The sequence below is a fragment of the Protopterus annectens genome, chromosome 4.part0 (genome assembly GCF_019279795.1).
Source record: "Protopterus annectens isolate FY-2018-M chromosome 4.part0, PAN1.0, whole genome shotgun sequence".
In the NCBI taxonomy this organism is placed as follows: Eukaryota; Metazoa; Chordata; order Ceratodontiformes; family Protopteridae; genus Protopterus; species Protopterus annectens.
Genome location: NC_056733.1, coordinates 421,954,099 through 421,981,100, shown reverse-complemented (window position 1 = coordinate 421,981,100; position 27,002 = coordinate 421,954,099). Strand labels below are relative to the sequence as shown.

Sequence of the window (27,002 nt, the reverse complement as noted above, 5' to 3'; positions counted from 1 at the left end):
TACTCTGTAGTCCAAAAGAAATGGAGTGGACAATCAGTTTTGGCATATCTTGCTTCAGTTCTAAACTTGGAAAAAAAGAAGGCTTCAAAATAATGTCGATAAAATTACCTTGCTAAAGGATAGCTGTACAGCCACCTTCTGCAATGCCAAAGCTTTGAAAGTATAAAGCTCCCACCTGTGCTTAATTTACATCTGTTTCAAGTGCATTTTCAGTTTAAACTCTCTCATTTTGCCTTATCTTTTCTCTAGATGGGCAGTGGATATGATAATGCTGGAAGAAAGATGCATAGCTGCTCACTTAATAAACATGCATGAGGCCTTTTTAAATGGCTGGGGAGTTATACCAATCTGCAGTAGATTGAAAAATATGCAGCATACAGCAGAACACCTTTCATTACCAACAGAGCTTGTAGCAAATATATCCACATCCACTAATCCTTTTGCAGTTCTCTGGTGTAAACACAAAAAGTCTGCAGTGGAATCTGAAAATTAAGTGTATATGTAGTGAGAGCTGTGAATCTGAAAATTAAGTGTATGCGTGGTGAGAGCTGGCTGACATATCCCTTGTTATACTCTGACACTACTGTGCCTTGATGAAAGCAGAATTTCCCAAGAAGTGACCTCCCTCACACAAAATGGATCTTTGCATTGCTGAACATAAGAAAAAAGTATCTGTCATAAACGTAGACTGCCACCCCTTGTGTGGGTGGTGCTGGTGTAGAGAGTAACACAACCGCCTTTCACTGAAGAAGCCAGCCTAATATGTCAAAGCTTTGTCTCTATGACTACTGCAATCATACCTCTCAACCGTACCAAATTCCTCAGTAAATTACAGCTTTGCGGGTAAAATATTGTGGTGCCATGAATTCCCACATGACCCCTTTAATTTCCAACTTTCATTTTTTACTCATGACGTCATGTGCAGGGCGTGCATGCTGATGTCACTTTCTGCAGCACATCTTTCTTCCCGGCTCAGCTCCCCCTACGGGTAAAAAAAAATAGCTTCTTTTTATGTAACGGCTGCTGCCAGGAGACCTTAACTTTTACATTATTACAGCTGTAATGGCTTCCTTCTTTTACTTATCAGGCTGGAGAAACTTGTGCTTTAACGTTTACATTATTCTGTGCTTAACATTATAGTCATTATTACTTTTATTCTGTGTGCATTTACTTAGCTGCTGCAACAGGATTATAGCTGAAGGCAGAGCATTTATGTGATTACTTTTACTGTTTATCTAGGAGAAATCTTTTAACGGCTGCAGGCAGAAGTGTATCTATTTGTATTGAACAGCTGTGTGTGTGTGTGTGTGTGTGTGTGTGTGTGTGTGTGTTTCTGTGAAAATGCCACACTGAGGTATACCTACTGCTTAGAGTTACTCACACTCAAACCATGTACCTTAAGTACAAGGAGCAAGAGCCTAACTTCTCTACTCATACCACCACTTGTGATTAAAGGAGTTAACCATAGTTCTCAACTGTCCAAAGTTTTACAGAATGTCTGGGATGTTTGGCTCATACTTTTGGTCTGTTGCTCTTACAATGTGTGGTTTTCTGGCAAGTCAGTGAGAAATGAATTCACTAAATAATGATAGCTAGCCATTTAAGTTTCAGTCTTCCTATCTTTCAGGAAACGCATGGTAACACAAAACATTTTATTCTAGCAACTTTTCTAAGATTATACAAATAATGTTTAAAATGTGGCCCTGGTTTTAGGCTTTTGTCCCCCCTAATAAATGTTGGCTTTTTGCAGATTTCTTGTGCTGCATTGTTCTTTAGGGAGGGACAGAAGTTTAGTGCTGTTTATGCCAAGTCTGTGTTGTTACTAGTAGCACAACAGGTAGAAAACTTGTTTTTGATGCAGAAGGCTGTGGGTTCTGCTCCCGCAGTGAGAGAGTAGGACCCACAGCCTTCTGCACCAAAAGCAAGTATTCCACCTGTTGTGCTACTAACACAAACAGATTTGGCATAAACAGCACTGCGTATGTCAAGTCTGTTTGTGTTAATAGCACAACAGGTAGAATACTTGCTTTTGATGCAGAAGGCTGTGGGTTCTACTCCCACAGTATGTAGATGGATTGCTAATACTGTACAGTGTTGTACTTTTAAAGGGGGTGGGTGCTGCAGTCCCTGAGAATGCCCTCTTTGGCGGAAATACCTAGTAACTATGAACCTGTTATCAGTTTACCATCCATTTCCTACTGCAATATTACTAGCTTATCATTTTAACATAGGCAATTTATACTTCAAGGGCAATAGCCACTTTATTTGTAGATGAAACTGTGAAATATTAAGTTGTTTGCTAGCAGCAACCTCTTCATCACAAATCTCTAACTCATTCCCTCCAGTAGAGCTTTTTGGAGTGTATACCTTTAACTCCCAGTGGGTGTGGCTTCAGCCTTTAAAAATGAAATTATCACCTTACAGTTCTAACCAATACTAATTGACAGAGGTCATATAGCAATACAATTATGTTTGCCATAATGTATGCTTCAATATAAAATATTTTCATACCTTGTATATAGCATGGTTTTGGAATTATTAATGCAAATATGAACTGGCAATATTTGACGCCTAGAGGCGCAGTAGGAGGTAACTGCAGAAATGCCTGGAGACGTCACGCGGCTGTAATGAGTTAATATGGACTTATTTAGATGACTTTTACTTCTGCAGAGATTGTGCACATTTATGGATACTCATGGACTGTAGAAGTCTGAGTAGACTTTTATGATGGAAATGTTCTAAATTGGGCAGTTTTGTCATTATTGGTTCATGCATTTTGTTTCACTGCTTACTGGAAAAAATGTTCAAAACAATAAATTTAAAATGCGCTCTAACAAGTGTGCTGTATTATACAAGGACTGCAATTTAATACAATCAGGAAGGTGTATCAAAAAACACACGGATGTTTTGTGTGCAAGGGGCCTATGATTTGAAAACAGCCCAAAGGTAATCTTTATCCACCACTGACCAGATGCATTTTCTTTGAATGTGGGTTTCAATGCTGTTTTTAATTAATGTGATTTTCAAGGGCAGAAAAGTTTTAATACTAAATCTATTTTCATTGTGAGACTGTATTGCTTTGTTTAGCAGATGTCTATTAGTGTTTGTGCTATAAAATGTAAAATAAAAGTTTTAAATGAAATCCAAATACTCATTGTAGAAGTAAAGCAGTACGCACATTACAGTGTTTATGGTAAATGGGTAGAAATAGCCAAGTAATGGGACACTGGAATGTCTGCAGGGGGAGGGTTGTGTATGGGGGGCTCCATTCGACCATGATTTTGTGAGGGGGGGAAGAGAGGCAAACTCAAAGACAGCCCCAGGCGACAAACTCAAGCTACGCCACTGCTCAGTAGGCCATGGAGAATGACTTTTAGAGGTCCTAACAAACTAAAAATTCTTTTGCTAAGATTAGAATATTGCCTACCATTAAATGCCCTACTTTTACCACAAAACCCACATACTGCAAGTCAACAAAAACAAAATCCTAAGGTTCATCATCTTCTCCCTTCCTAGTGAACATTATTGCTACACATTTAAAAAAAAAGTGGTTACCATTTACTACAGGTTCTGGGCTGGGCTGGGGCCATATTTTGGTTGTCTGTTCTTCAGTTTGTGTTTGAAAGTTGGTATCCCACAATTCCATTGGAGTGGGCGGGTATTACATACTTATGTATGCAATTTTTATGTTAATCAGCATATAGATTTGTACCTATTTTTCATGGCCAGGTTGAGAGGTATGACTGCAAGTGATACAGCTCATTTAGTGTTCCAAAATAAAGGAAGTTCACTCCATTTCTTTTGGACTGCAGGCTTGTTTGTGAAAAAAGAAATCTGACACACAACAGTATTAAAAGGTTTGTCTGTGATGCTTCTTACCTGACTGCAGCATAAATATCCAGTGATGTAGCCTCCTTCCAGGAAGCATGCTCTACAAGCAGGGCTCCTGTTAAAAAACATACACATTTAGAATATGAATATAAAAATAAAAATGAAATTTAGCAACTAACATTTATAAATGTATTTTCTTGTCAGCATATATACTTTTTCCATCCCTCATGTGAGTATCAGTGGCAATTGGCACACTTTCAGAGCCTCATGTCAAACAGTACTGTTCTTTACTTACTACTTGTTGACAGAGTTGGTCTAAAAGGGCACGGTTTTCACTGGAAATCTGTGAGAAAAGCTCCACAAAGAATGCTGTCTAACTAATGTACTGATGTATATGATTCACATCAGTATGACTTATGTACATAAATCATGCAGCCAAATAAACAGCAGACTCAGCTGTTACAGACAGCATTACATGAAAATGAAATTATATAAAAAAAAAAACAGAAGCAGACAATGTAGCTAGTCTTGCACACAACAGTAAACAGTTATAATATGTGCACTGTTACAACAATAATATCATCACATATTCCAGTCCCAAGGATATGTAATTAAATTAAAAAAAAACAGAGGCAGACAATGTAGCTAATCTTACACACAGCAGTAAACAGTTATTATTATTAATATTACTGTAGTAGTGCACGTATAATAATAAGACCACATATTCCAGTCCCAAGGATATACCCCACTATATTAGCAGAAAAAACATAATGTTAATTTACTTCTATTGCCACAATTTCTGTACCAACTATGCCTAAAAATGTAACTTCCCCTGTAATCACCTTGGAACAAGTCTAAGAATCCCTGTCAAAGGGTAAAAAAAACTTTGGCACCTGATAACATAAACAAGCTACATTCTCATCAGTGCCATGTATGTACTATCCACGTCTCTGCTTAAACTGTTCAACCTCAGCCTATCCACAGGGTTTGTCCTGGATACCTGGAGAACAGCCCCTGTCACTCCTCAAAACAAGGGTGGCCCCTATACAGTTGAAGGTAATTAGATGCCCCACTATACTTATATGCAAATCCACTGCATAGTTCATAGCAGAACTCACTTACGCAAATATGGGCTATTTAACCGATATAGACCCCAGTCTGTTTGGTTTTGTAAACAACAGGTCCTGTCTGCTGAATCCCGTCAATTTCCTTGAAAAGGTTACACAGGCAGTGGACAATGCTCACTCTGCTTGGATAGCCCTTTATCCAGTAAAGGCTTTAGGAGTTCTCTGTAAGCTGATCAAGTGTATACTTGTATACTACCTGTTAACAGTAAAGGTGTCAAATGTTCATTATATTCTTAATTTGAAGGAACGATGCTCACTAGTGGGTAGGGGTGAACTGGGTGGCTCAGGGCTAGCTGTGCTTATGTTAGTCAGAATGTGACATTGCAGTGTGCACCAATATACTGTCCCATGAGAAAAATGTGTTGAACCCTGTCTGACAGACAGAATGACTACAACTGCTGACCCACTGAGTCAAGTTGTCTTGTAAAGTAATTGAAATGGTAAGAATGTACATATCTAATTCACAGCTTGCTCACACACTCATATAAAAAGCTAAAGGCTCACAGTCAGTAATGATGAGAGCCACCAAGGGCAGAATCACACCAATACAAGGTTTCATTCAATGGCATTTGTACTCTGTAACCAACTATCAGTTTTGGCATATTTTGCTTCAGTTTTAAATTTGGAAAAAGAAGACTTCAAAATAATGCCACTCAAAATTACCTTGGTAAAGGAAAGCTATATAGCCACCTTGTGCAACTCCAAAGCTTTGACAGTATTAAGCTCCCACCTGTGCTCAATGTAAATCTGCTTCATGTGGATTTTCAGTTTAAATTTTCTGATATTTGCCTTATCATTTTCCTCTAGATGGGCAGTGGATGTGATAATACTAGCAGAAAGATGCATAGCTGCTCACTTAATAAATATGCTGCTTATCTTGACTTGGCCAAGGCTCATGATATTATTCCTCCCACACTTATAATATTAAAAAATTAGATAAACAATGCAAAGCCCTGTGTTGTCCATTGGATTGCAAACTGACAAGTCAACAGATCCTGTAGAGCAAAGGTTGCTGGTACCCTCTCTGAATGTACAATCAGGTCTAGTGGGGTACCACAGGGATTAGTGCTGGGCCTTCCCATGTTTGGCATTCATTTTGCACATACCCAAGTCAATATTCCTGAAGTATGGTTGACCAAGTTTGATGACTACAAGAAGGCACTGTTATCCGTTCATCCACTTGTACTAAACTGCTCCAAAGGGGCAGGAATATGCATATACCTGTGTACTAAAAAAGCTATGAAGCTAAATGCAAAAAAGTGCAGCATACTAAGCATTTGGCAAACTATTTGTTCCCGCCTCATCTGTTATGAGCAATCCTCCTCTTCAAGCAGATGTGGTCATGAGGGACCAGGATAGTTATGTGGACAAACTCTCTGTTATATGATCGTCATGTTTCCACCATAATTAGGAAATCTTATCTGGCACAGTTGATTTCCAAGGGAATATTTTCAAGATCCAAAGAGTCAACTTGCTATTGTACTCTTCCCTTATTAGATCCATCAATAAATACAATGCCCATTTTGTTATGTACAAATCAAGCATATTTTCAACAGAAAATGTCCCAACAATTTTCAATCAATAAATAAAGTCCTTAAATCCTTCAATTATTTTGAAAGACAAGCACAACTCTCCTTATGCTCAGTAGCCTACTGGCTGCTCCAAAGTGACCCGTGTCTTGTTTTTCAAGACATGGAAGACCCAATCCTATTTGGCCTCCTATTTCTTCTCAAAACCAGTGTGGATCTATAAGCACTCATACTAGGGACCTAACTTTACATCAACAAATAAACTATACTTGCTGGAGAGATAAATCCCATTGCCAGCCTATGGAAGAGGTTACCACTACAGGTCAAGCAAACTAATACTTTTTCTGCCTATAAGGCTAACCTTGACTGGATAAGAAGAGATACATTTATACCAGGCTTATCATATATGGCTGTGCCTGATTTAGAAGGTGGGCACTATTCAGTACTTGTGAAGGGTTGCGAGAACTTTTATGTCTGTGTAAAGGTATACAAGACTACAGCTCTTATGGTCCCTGTGATAGCTTGCCTGGTATTGTTCCTCTATTCCTGTTTCTGGAGCTATGAACCCTGGTTGGGCAGATTATAGTTCTACCTTGATTGGCATAGTAAAACTGAATACACAAAGACATTTAGAAATAGTTTTCTTAGAAACAGGTTCACCCTCTTTTGTTTGAAAAAAGAAACAATTGCTTACTTTTTTTTTACAGCTATGGTTTTGTGAATGTAATACCCAAGTTGTCAGTATAGATCCAGGGTGTAACAAGATTCTGTTAGTTGTGTGGTCTGGTTTAATAAGAACTTTGTCAATAATTTGGACATAAAGGAAGGATTTACTTGAGGCTCATCCTGTCTTTATGAAGACTAAGAAGAATTCCTTACACATCGGAGCTTGCAATTGAGATGCTCTCCTGTATGAGGTGACAGCCAACAGCAGCGCGGTTCTCCATGTTATTAAGGAACAGAAAAGAATGCAGCTGGCTCAAAGGGGGCTGCAGTTAGACAACCAAGACATAACTGAAGCCCCAGGGAGCACAGCCCTCTTTATGGACAATCTTCAATGCAAATCCCCTTTGGGAAACTGTTTTCACTGTTCTACATGTTTTCTAAGGGAAGATCCCAAGACAGACAGGCTGACATGACGGGGAGTTAAACTAACAGATGTATAAGGACAGTGACAAACTGCAGTTATCAGACACACACTTGTTTTGGGGTTCTAGCCCTTTGCTGGCACCAGATGGATAACCTTTTCAATCTGGATATATAGGATTTTCTTGTGACTGGTTTCCTATCCTCCTTAACGTTTAGCATGCCCTCTGAATAGTGATGTCCTAACTGGTTCAGGATGAAATCATCCAGGAACTGAGCTAGAATCTCATCATGTTGGAGTACATCAGGGACACCTGCTTCAAGTGGAAAGGATCATCAGAGTAGGTAGCACCTGACCCCCCCCCCAACATTTCCATTATCAGAGAGATCCAGTTTTGTGTGGGACAAAAGCACACTGCATAATCTTGACCCTTCCCTCTCTTCATTTTCTGGATCACAGTAGAATGCAAGAGAATTTGAAGTAAAGCATATGGAAAAAGACAAGTCCAGTCTATGGATAAGGTATCCATTACCCAAGCTTCCTTGCAAGGTGCTCTTTAGCAGAACTATTTCAACTGTTTATTGCTTGAGGTTGAAAACAGGTCTATTTGCGGTACATCTCACCTGTGGAATAGCTGCAAAAAGACATTCCTCTCTAACATCCACTTCTGAAGGGCTGCCCCAATCTGCTCAGCTGATCTGCTACTGTCTTTTCCTGAGAGGGTATGTAGACTACTGTGAGGATTATTCTGTGTTGCAGGGGTAGATCTAAAACAGTCATGGCTAACCTGCACAGGATACAGGATCCTGTCTCTTCCACCCAATATGTTAGCGTACCACTTATCACCATGACTACCTGAAGGGTACCCACTTTTCAAGCCTGCGTGAAAGCTTTCAGTCCTTGACTTAAAGCCAACATCCCCTTTACATTTATACGCTGCTGTTTTTGGAAGGCATCCCATAACCCCCTGTACTTTCGAGATTCTGCGTGAATGCTCACCAAGCCAAATACGGAAAGCCTGCTGTAATGGCCTGACTGGGACTTTTTCAGGAAAAAGGCACTCCTAAATTTAAACCACTCTATTTGCCCCACCATTCCAGTTCTTTGGCTATACAGGGGAGAATTGGGATCTTTTTTTCCAATGAATGAATTGTTTGAGCCCACATAGATCTCAGACATCATTAAAGCGTTCGAACATGTAGTTTGGCTTGCAGTATCATCAGTATGGTGGATACTATGAAATCTAGTGTCCTGTGCTCTCATTGCAGCTTGTTTCTGCCCTGTAGGTGGAGGAAGTAAGCCTGAAGTCTCTGCACTTTGTCTGGTGGCAGGAATTCTGATGTCTATCAATCAGGCTGTTATGATCACACTTTGGGAAGACAAAAGGCTTGAATTTTGTAGCTTCAGAGAGAAGCTCTGTTTGTGGAAAAGGTCCATAGTCATGTCCAGGGTTCTGCTCACCTCTTTTTTGTACCTGAATGAGGCAATCAACCACATAGGGGAAGATATGAATGCCCCTTGTTTGGCAACAGGTGATCACTGTGGCCAGCATTTTATGAAGATCCTGGAGGCATTGGCTAAACTGCAGGGCATGGAGGTAAACTAATAGTGCCATCTCCTGAGAACAATATGAGCTAGCACCTACGATCCTGATGGATGAAGATATGAAGGTAGGTGTCTTAATTCTAGGGTATCTATCTGGGCTTTTGGAAACAGGAAGAGCCTGTAGTGTCAACCTCTTAAATTCTGGGTATGTTTAGGTAGATAATCAAATCTGGATAGGTTGATTATGGACCTCCATGTGCTCTCTTTTCTGGAAATTAGAAAGAGCTTAGAGTAAAGTATTTTATTTTCCTATTATACAGGACTCTTTTTTATAACTGGTCTAAAAGGATGGGGGGAGGTTATCCTGGTCTCATGGTACTGGGACATTTCCCACAGATACTTGGATGCCCACTATTCTGATATTGGGAAAAGTGGAGGGTTGAGGTTGTTTGAGGGGAGGAGTGGGGCGGTAGGATTCCCATGAAGTGATTGCTGCATCCTTTCAGAGGACTGGACCAGTGCCCCCCCCCAGGTTGCCCCTTTCCATCTGCCTGCCATATTTTCCTGAACTGGCCTTCCGTATCATTGGCTTGTTTACCCATTCTCGGCATGTGATGGCTTGGAAGAATAATGCCTATAGAAGTGTGGGATTGAGAAAGAAAGAACTGCTTCACCTGCTGCATAACTCTGCTCTTTCCTCTACATTTTGGAACACTTCTGTAATAGGGCTTCCAAATATGAGGTCTTTGTCAAGAGGAGCATTTTGCTACCTGCCAAGATGTCTGGGTGAGCTCTAGTAGTTTTACCCTCAGGTTGGCGTCAGAACACCTCCCCTGTTTTCTACCTTAGGTGATCTAAGACAACTATCTGGAACTTGGTTATTTGTCTGGCAGTTAACAGCTCTGTAGGCCAGGGTAACATATCCCAAACCTGCCTAAAGTCCTACTTTTTTTGTCAAGCACCATTGCTGGAATTGCCACAGGGTTCCTGAATAAAAATTTGAGGCTCCTATAGAATCAGTCAAGTCTCATAGGGACAGACGGCTGAAAGTTTGATTCCTAAGGGGCTGACAACAGAGCTCCTAGAACTGGAGGAACAGCCACAGGTTTTCCAAGTAGCTGATCATCCTCAGTGTCAGTATCACAACCCAAGAGGATGACAACTGTGTGTCATAACCTAATTCTTCCCTTTCACTTCTGCGGAATATCCCTGCTCAGGCAGGAGAATGATCATTCTTTCTCTTTAGAATGGAAATACCAAAGCTCGTCGCTCCAGGGGTGGAGAGGGATAAAGCCATGACTATGAATCAGGTGACCGGGGCTCAGGTGGGGAGAGAGAGATGGGTGTTACTGTCCCGTGATGAGTGGGAAAACCTATGGGCATCTACTGTGTTGATCCCTGGTAAAAGGCTGGGGAAGGCACATTGGTAAGCACGTTTAAAGAGGGATAAAGGGTGGAGACTTTGCCAAACTGCTGCTCTGGAGGCAGGGTGATACAGTGCACTTTTCTAAAGCATGCCTCCTCGCAGTCGTACCATTAAGTCTGCAAGGCATTGGGAAAAATGGGTAGGTCATAAGTACCCCCCCCCCCACCAGACAGATGCACAGACATGCCAAAACCCTGGATGCCTAGTTCCCTGACCAGCCCCAGCAACACTGGATTGAAGTCTGGGGGGGAGGGGGAACTGATAAGCAGGCAGTTGTTAGTCAGGTACTGGTATGTCATGTCAGTACCATTAAGTTTATAGGATACCTTTATAAATATATATATATATATATATATATATATATATATATACATATATATACACACACACACACACACACACACATATATATATATATATATATATATATATATATACATAAACATCTTAATTACATCACAACTAAAACACTGACACAAGTGCACATACAAACCATAGCAACATTTTTTTTCGTGCAGTATATACACATTTCCTTTAACAATTATCATTCACTCTGGCCTTACATAAATTGTTCAATTCTTTTTTTCCTTTAAAACTCACTCCACCTCCTTCTGAACATCATTCTACAAGCACTGTGCCCATACATTCTATTTACTTCTATTAAATTTGCTCTTTCCTTTTACTAAATATCCCACTTTCAGTTCTTTTATCACCTTTACAATAGTCAATACTTCAATTACAGTTGGTTTGGATTGTGATTTTGATTTTCTAATTGCTTTTTTTGTCAGCCAGCACTGTTAAACTTAGTAAGGCATATGACCCAGCTGAAAAGGATAATTTCCCTAGTTAAAATTATTTGCTCCCCTCTTTAGGGAAATTTTAAAATCTGCTGCTTAAGGTAGACATTCCCATAAAGTACAGTAGATGTCCTTCTCTTCACTGTTGCAGTATTCTTTACAATAGGGATCCCCTGCCTAGGGCAGCCTGAAGCCCAGCCAGTACACCAAAGCCTTTAGGTTGTAATGAGTACACCGTACATCACACATATGCTCCACACTCATGGCATAGGGCATAAAGGTGAAGTCCAGACATACCATATTCAGAAATAAAAAATCCCAGTACGAACAACAAAAAAATGGGAATTGTGGGAACAATACATACAGGGAAGGAATGAGGTTTTAAAGAAGGCAGGACTTAAATCAGCAATGTAATGTTTGACTGAAAATGACTGCGTAAATTATAAGTGATGTATAATGTTTGCAAAGGGGACTGTATCAGTATGGTTTGTGATGTAAAATACTTGCAACTAGGATTGTCGGTGTGGTATGTTTTCATTTATATAACTATGATTTCCTATGTCATAAATGAATGTTTAATAAAGATATTTCTTGTTTAAAAAAGGGCAGGAATTGTATAATTTATGTAATAGAGCAAAAAAAAAATACCAGGCAGGTAAACGTGCGGCCGTAAATAAACAATACTGTGTATGTGAAAAAGAAATAAAACGGTTGCAAGACGTACGGCACCACAAACATATATTTTATTTAAAAAGGTAAGCGCTTTCGCCACCTTCCCAGTGGCTTCCTCAGACCATATAAACACAAACTAAAACTGTTCATTCATTTAAACATGAAAAAGGCTCATTATCTGCCAGCCATAGTCACATGCTACTATATACATCATCAACCCTTCATTCTGTTTATGTTCCTCAATATTCTAAACTTCAGTACTTAAAAATGTCTCTTAAAAACTCTTCAGAAACATATTTATACTTTTCATACATATATAAAAGGTATTCAGCAACATGCCTTCATGTTCACATTTTAAACGGTCATTTTACAAGGGCAAAACATTCAATAAGCATGATTAAAAAATATGCATATGTATATCCACACACAAAAATCCCTTAGTACCTTCTAAATTAACTTTAAAAGATATAACATTCACAAAATACATATGCTGCCTATCTATAATTCATTATTATGTTCCCCACCTCCATCTAAGCAACACGTTGCATTTTATGGCGGCTGGCATAGTTTGCGCTAACTTTCATATCCACTTCTCATTACTTTATGCAGCATTCTAATGCTTCTAACATATTCACATACAATAGCTTCCTCTCCTATCATGCCCAACTACACGTGCTATTCTTCTTAATCTTATTTCAGGTACGGACATAAAATGCGCACTTCTCCAATCCACAAAAACATTTTATGGGCCAAAATATAACTTAAACATTTGTTCTACTTACCTTTAAATTCAGTGTTTACATTTCACAACAATCTACCCAGCTAAAATGTGCTCCGTTCGAATTAGCGTTAATCTCTCTGACCTATGTGTATTTACATTAGCTTAATGGTCCTAGGCATGATTTTTTATTTTTCATGCATCTCTTACTTTTTCTGCCTAAAACTTCACTTACAGCTATCTGTGGAGTTGCAAATACGTTTCCTATCACCGCCTATGTCACTCTACCATCCTCTCTAGGTAAATTAAAGGTGCAGTGTACAGTAATATTAAATTCCTATTCAACTACCTACACCACTCTAACAAATATGTCAAAATTGTGTCTAGTGGTGTGGAATCTGTAATGTGATGTTTATATACAGTGCTACATGTAGGCGTAAACCATAAACATATAAAATCAGTGGTGCTGTACAGGACATATATATATATATATATATATATATATATATATATATATATATATATATATATATATATCAAAATACATCTATTCCATGCCCCATTATACACATTTTTATCACATACACCTAACAGAAATGTAATTCCAAGATATATCTAGTCGGATTTATTACATGTCTGAATACAAGCGGTGAAACTATGATGCCTAGAAAATCCCTTTAAGTTCTAATCCCTCTAGATTCAAGGACAGGTTTAAATGCAACCTTCATATTAAGGCCATATCCCTTATCTGCTCTTAGTCTCAAAATCCATTTAAGTTCCTTGCTCTCCACCTTATTCCCGATATCCCCCATTCTATCCCCTGGTTCCAACTTGTCAACAGCTACAAAACTAAATCTATGTACCTTGTTGTTAGTTTGATCATATTTGGATAGGGAACTAACAGAATCTTTTGCCTTAACACTATTAATGTGCTCTTTTACTTTGTCTCGTAACATCAGCATTGTCATTCCTATGTAGAAATACTGGCAGCATTCACATTATGCTATATATACTACATTCTTAGACATAGTCGGCATTGATCTTAAAAATATATTCTTTGTATTATTACATTGTATGTAAATAATACACAAAGGTCAGCGAGATTAACGCTAATTCGAATGGAGCACAGCTGGGCTGGGTAGATTGTTGTGAAATGCAAACAATGAATTAAAGGTAGGTAAAACAAACGTTTAAGTTACATTTTGGCCCAAAGAATGTTTTTCTAGATTGGAGAAAGTACAGTTTTGTACCTACCATAAATGTAGATGTCCGATAGGTATGCATCTGCAGTCATCACATATGGGTTGTCCTGCCTCAGGCAGCCCTTCGGTCGGCCGGATTCCAAAGTCTGGGTCCGGCGTCGGCTGATGTCGCCCTTTCCCCGACGTCATAGCGCCTGGGGTATAAAAGCGTCAGCCGACGCCATCTTCCTCAGTTTTTCTGGCCCCAGATGCCAGGTGCCCGCTAAGGAAGGCTAAATTTGGAGAGATGCAAAAAATTCCAAACATACACAGTAATATAAAAACAAATACACCATAATAGATAATCCCAGCTAGCTATAAGAGGGATAAGTACCCAGAAATACCACAGAGGGGAAGGAGGGAGGGAAAACCTGACTGCAGATGCATACCTATCGGACATCTACATTTATGGTAGGTACAAAACTGTACTATGTCCTTCAAGGATGCATCTGCAGTTATCACATATGGGTAGAATACCATAGACAATCTAGGGGTGGAGGATCTATGTAAAGGATGGTGTAGCTAAAATGCCCTGCAGGACTGCCGTAGCAAAGCCTGCTCTGGATCTGGAATATAAAGGTAAATTGTAATGCTTGGAAAATGTATGCACGGAGCTCCATGTAGCAGCTTCTAAAATGTCCTTGGCAGCCACCCCTCTTAAGAAGGCTGTGGAGGTGGCTGTGGCTCTCGTGGAATGAGGTCTAATGTTAGCTGGCACAGTTTTTCCATGAAAGGAGTAACAAAAACGAATGCAATTCCCTATCCATTTTGAAATTGTCTGTTTGGAAATTGCTTTTCCTTGTACACCAGCAGCATACGCTACCAACAGCTGGTCAGTTTTTCTGCAACTTTTAGTTCTGTCCAAGTAGTAGCGCAACTGTCTGTGAATGTCCAGGGTGTGCAGAAGTTTCTCCCCTTTGTTTTGTGGTTTCGGAAAGAAGGTAGGCAAGTGAACAGCTTGGTTTAATGAGACCCTGGATACCACCTTTGGCATAAATGTAGGATTGGTTCTCAATGAGACTCTGTCCTGATGAAAAATAATAAATGGCTGTACTGCCATGAGGGCCTGTAACTCAGATACTCTTCTTGCTGAGGTTATGGCCAGAAGGAAGGCAGTCTTCCAAGACAGGAACTGTAGTTCTGCAGATGCTGCTGGTTCAAAGGGAGGCAGTGTTAGTTTTTCCAACATGAAGTTAAGGTCCCAAGTAGGCAGTGGTGGTTTCCTTGGAGGCTTGATGTTTTTAATTCCTCTTAGAAACTGCCTTAGGAGAGGATGTGAGAAGACAGGTGGATCAGTATTGTACTCTGCTGAAATTGCTGAAGCATGAATTTTAATGGAAGAATAAGACGGAACATTTCTGCCAAGTATTCCAGGATATGTGCCATGTTCATCACTGTTGCATCTAGGCCCTTTGTGGTGTTCCAAGTGTGAAATCTTTCCATTTTGCTGAATATGCCTTTCTTGTGGAAGGCCGGCGAGCTTCCATGATAATATCCCTCACTCTCTGGGATAGCTTATCCTGAGGAGGAGTCAAGGTATTTTCCAGGCTGTTAGTTTCAAGGTTTTCAGGTTGGAATGCAGAGTTTTGTAATTGTGCTGTGTCAGGAGAAGTGGCCATTGAGGAAGAGGCCATGGCTTCTTGCGTGACATGCTCTTTAACAGTGGGTACCAGTGCTGTCTTGGCCAGTCCGGAGCTATCAGAATCACTTTAGGCTGCTCTGTCTTGATCTTCAGTAAGACCTTGGTCATTAATGGGAGAGGTGGAAATGCATACACTGTTAGAGTTCTCCAGCTGAAAGAGAGGGCGTCCACTTTCCATGCTTGTGGGTGGTATGACCTTGAGCAGAATTTCTTCAGCTGATGATTGTGGGGGGAGGCAAAAAGATCTATGTCTGGCCTCCCCCATGATTGTGTTATCTGTAGAAAGATGTCTGGGTGGAGCATCCATTCGTGTGCATCCATGATATTTCTGCTTAAGCTGTCCGCCAGTATATTGTCTTTCCCTGGCACAAACTGAGATTGCAGCTCTATATTGAGTTTCAAGGAAAGTTCCCATAGATTCATTGCCAGTCTGCAAAGAGGATAGGAATGGGTGCCTCCTTGCTTGTTTATGTACCACATAACTGTGGTGTTGTCTGTCCTTATTAGTAGGTGGCCTTGATGCAGAAAGGATTTGAAGGCTTCGACTGCATGTATCACTGCCAGCATTTCCTTTTGGTTTATGTGCATGCGTAGTTCTTTTTGTGACCATAGACCTTGAATGCATCTGCCCTCCATGTGCGCTCCCCATCTGTGGTCTGAAGCGTCCATTGTAATGGTTTGGCTGGCTATTGGTTTGCTGAAGGGCAGACCCCTGTTTGACTGGCTTGCTTCAGCCCACCACAAAAATTCCTTTTGAAGGCATGGGATGAGTGGTATCAAAGTTTCCAAGCTGTGACTGTGCTGAGTCCATAAACTCCTTAGGTACCATTGCAGTTTTCTCATATGTAGCCTTGCTTGTGGAATCAGAAGGATGCAAGAAGCCATATAACCCAGGGCCTGCAGGATTTTCCTTGCAGTCAGCTGAGTTTGTCTTGTCAGATTTTTGAAGTAATCTGGTAGCTGACTTTGTTTTTCTTCTGTGAGGAAAGCCATTTGGGTGGTAGTATCTAGATTCGCACCCAGAAATGTTATTCTTTGGGATGGAACAAGTCTTGATTTGTGAATGTTGACTGTATATCCCAAGGCCTGAAGTAGGTGGGTGGCATAATTCAAGTGTTTTACCAAAGTTTGTTGGCTGTCCGCTTGTATAAGGCAGTCGTCCAGATATGGGGATATTTGAATCCCCTGAAGTCTGCAGTGCGCAATTACTGATGCCAGGCATTTTGTGAATACTCTGGGCACAGTAGATAAGCCAAAGGGCAATGCTGAGAATTGATAATGCTCTGAACCTGCAAGAAATCTGAGGTGTCTTCTGCAACTTTGTCTGATAGGGACATGCAGGTATGCCTCCTTGAGGTTTAGAGTTACCAGCCAAGACCCCTTGGCCCAGCATGGGAAGGAGTTGCTGTAGAGTCAGCATTTTGAACTTTGGCACAATGAGATAAGTATTCAGTGCGGACAAGTCGAGAATAGGCCTCCATTGCTTTTCTTTTCTTGGAACAAGGAATAGTCTGGAATAAAATCCTTGGCCATGTTCTGAGAGAGGAACCTTTTCTATAGCTTTCATTTGCATTAAGCTGGAGATTTGTTACAAAGCCTCTGCCCTTTGATTCGGTGGCAGGTCTGGCATGCCTTTTCTTTTTGGTAATGTGAAAAATGGAACCTGTATCCTTTTATCTATTATTTGTAGTGTCCATTTGTCCCTTGTAATACTGTGCCAATTTTCTGAGAATAAAGAAAGCTTTCCGCCCAAGGGTGCTTCCAATTGAGCCCTGGTTGGCGGTGTCAAAACAAAGTCATTGAGCCTGTCCTTGTGTAGCAGTTGTAGGTCATGCATTACCTCTCTGGTTGGGAGGCTGCCATTGACGTCCTCTGTAGGAGCCTCTAGCTTGCCCTCTACCTCTGGCACGCCTGTTCTTGCCTCTCTGAAACCTCTCTGTGTCTGGAAAGGACCAATTCTTGGAAGGCCAATTCCTGCTGAATCTTGGTGGTTGGACTTGGAGAAAATCTTTGACTGTTTGTACAGATTTTGCCTTTTCTTCAAATTTCTTTAGGACCTCCTGAGCCGTGGAGCCAAATAACTTTTGCTTTTCCAGTGGAGCATCCAGAATCTTTGCTTTGACATGGTCTGGCAGAGATTGTTCCTTCAGCCAAGCATGTCTACGTATGACTGCACCTGTCATAGCTGACCTACATGAAGCTTCCAATGCATCATAACCACATTGCAAAAAATGGTTGCTAACCTGTTGGGAGTTATGTACCAGATCCTGAAGTGATTTGCGATCTAGGGGTTCAGGTGAAGACAGTTTTTTATGCAATTCATCTAACAAATACTCTTGGTACTGTATCATATGAAATTGACAATTTAATGCCCTCATAGAAAGAGTAGCAGAAGTATACACTTTTTTACCCCATCTCTCTAAAGCTCTAGACACCCTTTCAGAGGGGAGAGGATTTTTAGTAGTGGTAGCTGCAACCCCTTTAGGGCCCTGAGAAATACTTTCTGGATCCGCAGAGTGGGCCTTGTACAGGTGAAGGTGTGAGTCCGGGACCCTGTAGTACCTATCGGGTTTAACAGGAGCCGGAGGTAGAGAATCAGGGATTGTGCTAGACTCAGAGTACACATAATCAATGACATTCAAAACAGGAGGAATAGCCAAAGGTCTATGCTGAGGCAAATGCAAGAAAGTCCTTAATCTCTTCCTGGAATCAGAGAATTCCTGGCCCTGCCATTGGAAATGCTCTCTCATAGTGTGAAGTGTCTCCCCAAAGGAAAACTCTTCAGGAGGGGAGGCCGAGGGAATAGATTCCTCTGCATCAGAATCCTCGTAGGCCGAAAAAGCCTCCTCCTGGTGGTCCGAGAGAGTAGAGCCATCAGAGGCCTCATCTGAGGAGTGCGGATCAGAGGGCTCAAACCCTGGGCCTTTTGTCTGGATGAGGTTGAGAGCCCCTAATTAAGGAGATAAGGTCCTCTGCTAAGCTTAGTATCTGTGAACCTGTAGTGGGTCCCTGAGGGATAACCTTGGGAGGCAAAGCTTTTGAGAGTTTAGCAGCTTTAGCCCTAGAGAATGCCTTAATGGACATGGATGCAGGAGGCCTGGCTGCACCACGTGCTGGTGTAGTTTTGTCTAATGGTATGGTGTCGGAAGGTTCCAGGACACCTGTTTCTGTTGGAAGTTCAATAACAGACTCAGCCAGGGCCTCCGGGGCCGAGGTAGTCGGTTGAGCGGTTTCGGTGGTTGGAAGTACCAAGGACTCTGTTTCAGCCGAGACCGAGAAACTCGCGGTAGGCCTGGCCGTGGTTTCAGCCGAAACCGCGGCCCGCGTGTGTTGGTCCTTGTCCTTCCGTTTCTTAATTAAATGTGAAGTTGGTGTCTCCGACGGCATACTGTAAGAAAAACTAGCCCCAAAAAATTCCTCTGCAAACTCCTCCCGTCGTCTAAGAGTGCGTCGGCTGAAGGAAGCACAGGCTGAACAGGCCGAGATGTCGTGGTCTGGGCCTAGACAGGGGAGGCAGTAAGAGTGGAAATCCTTATGAGGTATTTGTTTCCCACAAGTTAAGCAATTATTAACTTTATCTGACATCGGCTGAGGCAAGAAAGAGTCCCCAACGGGGTACTTAGCTTTTTGAAGTCTTCGGTAGCTGAATTACAGGAGCTGGCCGACCGGCACTTGCGAACTGCTTCTGCTTCGGGCACCACACGGCAAGAAAGACTGGGGAAGATGGCGTCGGCTGACGCTTTTATACCCCAGGCGCTCTGATGTCGGGGAAAGGGCGACATCAGCCGACGCCGGACCCAGACTTTGGAATCCAGCCGACCGAAGGGCTGCCTGAGGCAGGACAACCCATATGTGATGACTGCACATGCATCCTTGAAGGACATTTGCCCATTTCATGTCCGTACCTGAAATGACATTAAGAAGAATAGCGCACACAGTTGGGGATGATATGAGAGGAAACAGTTGTATGCGAATATGCTAGAAGCATTAGAATGCTGCATAAAGTAATGAGAAGTGGATATGAAAGTTAGAGCAAACTATGCCAGCCACCATGAAATGCAACATATTGCTTAGATTGAGGTAGTTATAATAATGAATTATAGATGGGCAGCAGGTGTATTTTGTAAATTTTATATCTTTTAAAGTAATTTAGAAGGTAATAAGGGATTTTTATGTGGGCATATACATACGTATATATTTTTAATCATGCTTTTTGAATGTTTTGCACTTGTAGAATGAGCGTTTAAAATGTGAATATGAAGGCATGCTGCTGAATACCTTTTATATATGTATGAAAAGTATAAATATGTTTCTGAAGAGTTTTTAGGAGACATTTTTAAGTACTGAAGTTTAGAATACTGAGGAACATAAACAGAATGAAGGGTTGATGATGCAAATAGTAGCATGTGACTATGGCTGGCGAATAACGATTCTTTTTCATGTTTATATGAATGAAAAGTTTTAGTTTGTGTTCATATGGTCTGAGGAAGCCATCAGGAAGGTGGTGAAAGCGCTTACCTTTTTTAATAAAATATATGCTTGCGGTGCCATAGATCTTGCGACCATTTTATTTCTTTTTCGCATATAATTTATGTAATGTTGCTTAGGTTATGTGATACATAGAAATATATGTGAAGCATGTTTGTAAACGTGAAGTTGTTAATACAATTTGATTACTTTTATATAAATGTAAATTTGCCTATGTCACAACTGATAATTCAATAAAGATGCTTAAAAAAACAATCTCAGATATTAGCAGGCAACAAGTACATCCAGAAGGAATATGTAACGGGAAGGAAGGAGGGAGTGAATACTGCAACAGTGAACAGAAGGACATCTACTGTTATGGTAAGATTTTAAGCAACTGTACTTTGTCCTTCCATATCACTGTTGCAGTATTCGTTTCAATAGGGACAATAAAATGTTCAGGAAGAACAGCGGGAGGAAGAAGGGCCAGTAGAGCTCTCAAGAAAGCCATGAAGAATGACCCTAGCAAAACCAGCTCTAGCCCTAGAAAACACATCCAACTTGCAGTGCTTTGTAAAAGTATGTATAAAAGTCCAAGTAGCTGTTTCAAGAATAGAATTGGTATCCAAACCCTTGAAAAAAGTACCAGAAGAGGCTATAGCCCTTGTAGAATGAGCCATAATAGAAGGAGGAAGGCTCTTCCCATGAAAGGAACAAAAAGAACTAGCTTTAGATATCCAAGAAGAAATGGTTTGCTTGAAAACAGCCAAACCTAAAGACCTAGGATGAATGGAAAAAAGAAAATATATGTACTCACCATAACGTTCCATCTGAGTAGTTCTACATCATTTGTTTTCAACCTGTGGGATACCGGATCCGTATCAGATCAGAGCCAGCAATTTTACTAGCATCTGCTCCAAGCTCCTCCCCTTACCCATAATACACCTCCACTACCTTCCAACCTCAGATCGAGTTTGCTGAATCTTATACTGATAACCCAACCTGAAAAAATACTTGTGACCTATAACTGCAGCCCATAGGCTGTTCATATGCCAAGGTCCGGGAGAAGGAGGGAGGGACGGTTGAAGACAAATGAAGTAGAACTACTTAGATGGAACATTATGGTGTGTACAGAACTTCTTTATCTGAAGTAGTTTACTTCATTTGGTGGTCAACCTGTGGGACACAGTCCCCAGCTACTAAACTCCTGGGAGGCCCTCAAGGAAGGATATTCCGGAGCACCATGGAACCAAAGGATGCTCTCCTTCTGGAAGTCGAATCCAATTTGTAATGAGAAATAAATATATTAGGTGAGGACCAAGTAGTTGCAGAATAATCATCATCCAAAGAAATTCTAGACCAAAAAGCCACAGATGTAGCCATTGATCTAGTGGAATGAGCTCTCACCTGACCCGGAGGAGACATGCCTCTGTCCTTATAGACCTGAAGGATGCATGAAGAAATCCATCTAGCAATAGTGACCTTGGAGATAGGTTTCCCCAAAAGGGTTTATACAACTGGTCAGATTTATGGAAATTTTTTGTCGTGTAAATAAAATCATAACTGCCTATGAACATCCAGCAGACAGAGTTTGTATTCCATCTTGTTAGTAAAATTAGGAACACAGGTAAATTGATGGTCTGACTGATACTGACTGGTGATGCCACCTTAGGAAGAAAGGATGGATTGCTCCGAAGGGAAACCCTATCTTTGTGAAAAATCATATAAGGAACATTGACGGACAAGGCCTGCAGTTCTGAAACCCTTTTGGCAGAGGTAATAGCCAACAGCAAAGCTGTTTTCCAAGATAAATATTTCAGATCTGCTGTTGCAGCAGGCTTGAAAGGCGGGGCGACTAAAGCTTGAAGAACCATAGTAAGGTCCCATGGGGGAAGAGGATCCTTGACCGGGGGCCGAAACAAAAAGGTGACTTTAATAAAGGCTTTACACAGTCTGGAGGAGGCTAGAGAGGCAGAATACTCGCCCACATGAAAATGAGATATGGCAGCCAGAACTAGCCTTTCTGGTCGAAGACTTTTGAGCAGCCACCAAAACAGAACTAACTGAGGAGGATAATCCAGGAGTCCTGGCAATCACGGGAACTAGAGCAGCCAAGTTGTGAGCTTCAAACAGTCCAGATTCGGATGAGGAACCCCAGAAGGGTGTGAAATCAGATCCTGAATGGGATCCAAGATCCAAGGCGGAGCCAGATGGTGAGACCCAAGGAAGGGAAACCATACCTGGTGAGGCCAAAACGGGACAATGAGCATCACTTTGCTCCCCAGTCGATGAGCTTTCTGTAGGAACCTCAGAATAAGAGGTACTGGAGGATAAGCATACAGAAGACCGGGTGGCCAAGCATGTGCTAGAGCATCTCTGGGAGACTCCCCCCGCAGTGGGTTCAGAGCGAAAAACTCACTGCTCTTCATGTTGGAAGGAGATGTGAAGAGATCGCACCAAGGTTGATCCCACTCGTGGAAAATCTGTTCCCCTACTGAAAGATTCAGAGACCACTCGTAAGGCATCAGAATAGTCCGACTTAGCCTGTCCGTTAAGATGCTGGACAATCCCGGAATGTGCGTTGCGATGAGAAAGTGACCGGTGGCGATCGCCCATTCCCACACCCTCATGGCCTCGTGACAAAGGGGTAAGATCTGGTCCCTCCCTGTTTGTTGATGTACCAGACTGCTGACATGTTGTCTGACTGAACTGCAATCGTTCCCAGAGGAAGAAAGGCATGAAGGGCCTGCAACAAGGACCGCCCTCATCTGTAGAACATTTATGTGCAAGCTGGTCTCTACAGGGGACCACAGGCCTTGGACTGTCCTGGCCAAACAATGCCCCCCCCCACCCGAGTTGGGAGGCGTCCATGGTCACTGTGGCTCTGGCCGGGGCTGGAACAAAGGGTCGTTCCTCCAAAATGTCCAGAGAACACATCCACTGTATGAGGGATGACTGAGACTCGACTGAGTTGAACTGGATACGCCAACGGAATTTCCAACAGGGACCATTGTACAGCTAGAGTCCACTGTAGAATTCTCATGTGTAACCAGGCACACGGGAGAAGTGTTATGGTTGCCGCCATTGAGCCTAAGGTCCTCAATACTGACTCCTCCATTGGGAGATGAGAATAGTAGATCAGAGAGACATGCATCCTCAGGTTTTGTACCCTCTCCGAGGTCAGGAAGATTTTGCACCGTAAAGCATCTATCCTTGCGCTAATGTAGTCTATCACCTGTACAGGCTCTAGGGGTGATTTGGATGCATTTGATCCCCAAACACAGGGAAAGGATCAAGAAATAATCCCTTGTTTGGGAGAGTAGATGCCTGGTGGGAGTAGTGAGGAGCCAATCGTCCAGGTACGGACAGACCTGAATCCCCTGAAGCCTCAGGTGAGCAGCTACCACCACCATCACTTTGGTGAACACCCTTGGGGGCTGTGGTGAGACCAAAGGGTAGGGCTTGAAATTGGTAATAACTGACTTCTAGCCAGAAGCTGAGGAACCTCCTGGAGCTAAAGTGCATTTTTATCTGATAGTAAGCATCCTGGAGGTCTAATGAGCACATCCAGTTGCTCTCTTGCAGGTACAGCAGGATGGACTGTAGTGTGACCACCCAGAACTTCTCTTTGGCAACTGAGAGGCTCAGGGTAGAAAGGTCCAGAATGGGCCTTAAGTCCTCCGTTTTCTTTGGCACCAAAAAGAACCTGGAGTAGAAGCCCGATCCGGACCAATCTGGGTGCGGAACAGTTTTGATGGCTCGTTTTTCTACCAGCTTGGAAAATTCCTGTGCTGCTGCCTCCCTTTGTGTGGGTGGTACATCCGGGAGGTGTTTGGGAGATTTGGGGGGACCCACAAAGGGGATAGAGTATCCTCTGGATATGATCTGAAGCACCCAGCAGTCTGATGTTATGGACTCCCATACCGCTAGGTACAAGGACAATCATCCCCCACCTGCCTCCAGAACAGAGCAGTCGGGCCACCCCTCAGGGTCGCTGCCTGGGTCTGTCCAAGAAAGGAAGGTTCTCGAGACCCAAAATTCCTCAGAACCCCTCTGCCTCAGGGCCGGCGTCCATTCTGTCCCCCTCTGCCTCTGGGGGAAGAAGAGCCCTGAGTGTCCCGGGAATACTGTGACTTCCGGAACAACATCTTCTTTTGCCCTCTCTGGTTCTGAGAAAAGAACCTTTCAGGATTAGAGAAGGGGATTCCGATGGCAGACAGTGTCTTTCCATCCCTCTCACTCTGGACTAATGTCTCTTTGACGGTCTTACCAAAAAGAATAGAGCCGTCAAAAGGGGCACTGGAAAACGATGCCTTGAAAAGTTCCGAAAATTGACAATCTGATCTAGGCATTGCACCTCACTGACACACTGAATCCAGCCACCCTAGCCGCTCCTTCAGTAGCATGTGAAAGGAGTCAGATGGACGTACTGAAGACTGTTTTCAAAGTGGCCATCCTCGAGGAGAACGAGACCCTGTCTTCCTGCGACATGGACTTAGGGGAGACTCCTCCAGCTCCTTTACCAGATCGCATTGGAGTCTCGTGACATGGGCCAGGTAGTTCAGCGCCCTAATAGAAAAGGTAGCTGAAGCGTAAACCTGCTTCCCTAGGCGGTCAATCATCTGTGACTCTCAGTCAGGAAGATGGACTGAGGAAAGTACAGTTTTGTACCTACCATAAATGTAGATGTCCGATAGGAATGCATCTGCAGTCCTTACAAATAGGTTGCCCTGTCGTCAGGCAGCCCTTCGGTCAGCCGGATTCCAAAGTCTGGGTCTGGCCTCGGCTGGTGTCGCACTTCACCCGACGTCACAGCTGCAGTTATTCGGGTATAAAGGCATCAGCCGACGCCATTTTCCTCAGTGTTTCTTGCCCCAGATGCCAGGTGCCCTCTAGGAAGGCTAAATTTGGATAAATGCAAATGATTCCAAATAGTAGAGATCAAATAAAAAAATAAGCATGTATGTACATATATATACAAACAAATACACCATAATAGATTCCCCCAGCTAGCTAAAAGATGGGCAAATACCCTAGGAGTACCACAGAGGGGAAGGAGGGTGGGTAATCCTGACTGCAGATGCATTCCTATCGGACATCTACATTTATGGTAGGTACAAAACTGTACTATGTCCTTCAAGGATGCATCTGCAGTCCTTACAAATGGGTAGAATACCATAGCCAAACTGGGGGAGGAGGAGAAATGAAATTATGGTGTAGTTAAGATCCCTTGCAAAACAGCAGAGGCAAAACCTGCTCGGGATCTAGAGTATAAAGGTAAATTATAATGCTTGGCAAATGTATGCACGGAGCTCCAAGTAGCAGCCTCTAAAATGTCTTTGGTAGCCACTCCTCAAGAAAAGCTGTGGTAGTGGCTGTAGCCCTTGTAGAGTGAGGCCTGATGTTTTCTGGAGTTTTCTTCCCATGGTAGGAGTAACAAAATCTAATGCAATTTCCTATCCACTTAGAGATTGTCTGTTTTGAAATTGCTTTTCCTTCCATTCCTGTTGCATATGCTACCAGTAGCTGGTCAGTTTTTCTATTGCTCTTGGTCCTGTCCAGGTAGTAGCGTAATTGTCTATGCACATCCAAGGTATGCAGCAGTCTTTCTCCCCTGTTCTGTGGATTGGGGAAGAATGTAGGTAGGTGGATAGCCTGATTCAAAGATACTTTGGAGACCACCTTAGGCATAAAAGTAGGATTTGTTCTCATGGACACTCTATCTTGATGGAAGATCAGGAAGGGCTGTACTGCCATTAATGCCTGTAGCTCAGATACCCTTCTTGCTGAAGTGATTGCCAGTAGGAAAGCAGTTTTCCATGATAAGTATTGTAATTCTGCTGTTGCTGCTGGTTCAAATGGGGGGAGTGTCAATTTTTCTAGTACAAAGTTCAAGTCCCATGCTGGCAATGGTGGCTTCCTAGAAGGTTTTACATTTTTAATTCCTCTCAGAAACTGCCTGAGCAGAGGATGTGAGAAGACTGGAGGATCCAAGTCGTATTCTGCTGAAATAGCTGATGTATGAATCTTAATGGAAGAATAGGACAGTCCTTTGTGGAAGAGCTCTGCCAAGTATTCCAGGATGTTGGCTATGTTTACCAGTGACACATTCTCTCCTTTTTCAGTACTCCAAATGGAATATCTTTTCCATTTTGCTGAATAATTTTTCCTTGTTGAGGGTCTGCGAGACTCCAAGATAATGTCTTTAACCCTTTGGGATAAATTTGGGTTATTTGCTCTTATGCAATGTTCCAGGCAGTTAGCTGCAGTGTTTTCAGGTTTGGATGCAGGGTGTTGTAGTTGTTCTGTGTTAACAGCAAGGGAACAAGGGGTAGGTGCCATATTTGTTCCCGAGACATGCTCCTCAGTAATGGGTACCAATGTTGTCTTGGCCAGTCTGGAGCTATCAGGATGATCCTTGGACGGTCCTCTTTGATCTTCAATAGCACCTTGTGCATCAAAGGAAGTGGTGGGAATGCATATGCTGTCAGGTTTTTCCAACTGAAAGATAGGGAGTCCACCTTCCAAGCAAGTGGGTGGTACGTCCTTGTGCAGAATTTCTTTAGTTGGTGATTGCGTGGGGATGCAAATAAGTCTATTTGTGGGATTCCCCATTTTCTTGTAATGGTTTTGAAGATGTCCGGATGCAGCATCCATTCGTGGGCATCTGTGGTAGTCCTGCTTAGTATGTCTGCTAGAATGTTTTCTTTTCCTGGTACAAAAATTGCTTGTAACTGAACGTTGTAACTCAGGGCCACATTCCAGAGGTCCATTGCCATCCGGCATAGAAGGTACGAATGTGTGCCTCCCTGTTTGTTGATGTACCACATAACTGTGGTGTTGTCTGTCCTTATCAACAGTTGACCTTGTCGAAGAAATGGTCTGAATGTCTGAATTGCCAGTTTTACTGCCAACATTTC

At 42.2% G+C, this 27,002-nt stretch overlaps 1 protein-coding gene across 1 annotated transcript in view; it reads right to left on the bottom strand.

Moving 5' to 3' along the window:
- Positions 1-27,002, bottom strand: part of LOC122799363 (acyl-CoA dehydrogenase family member 11-like) — a 2,063,282-nt gene that overhangs the window by 87,090 nt on the left and 1,949,190 nt on the right. The window contains exon 13 of the mRNA XM_044068366.1: positions 3,880-3,946. Coding sequence (XP_043924301.1) covers positions 3,880-3,946 — 67 coding nt within the window. The remainder of the gene's footprint in view (positions 1-3,879; positions 3,947-27,002) is intronic.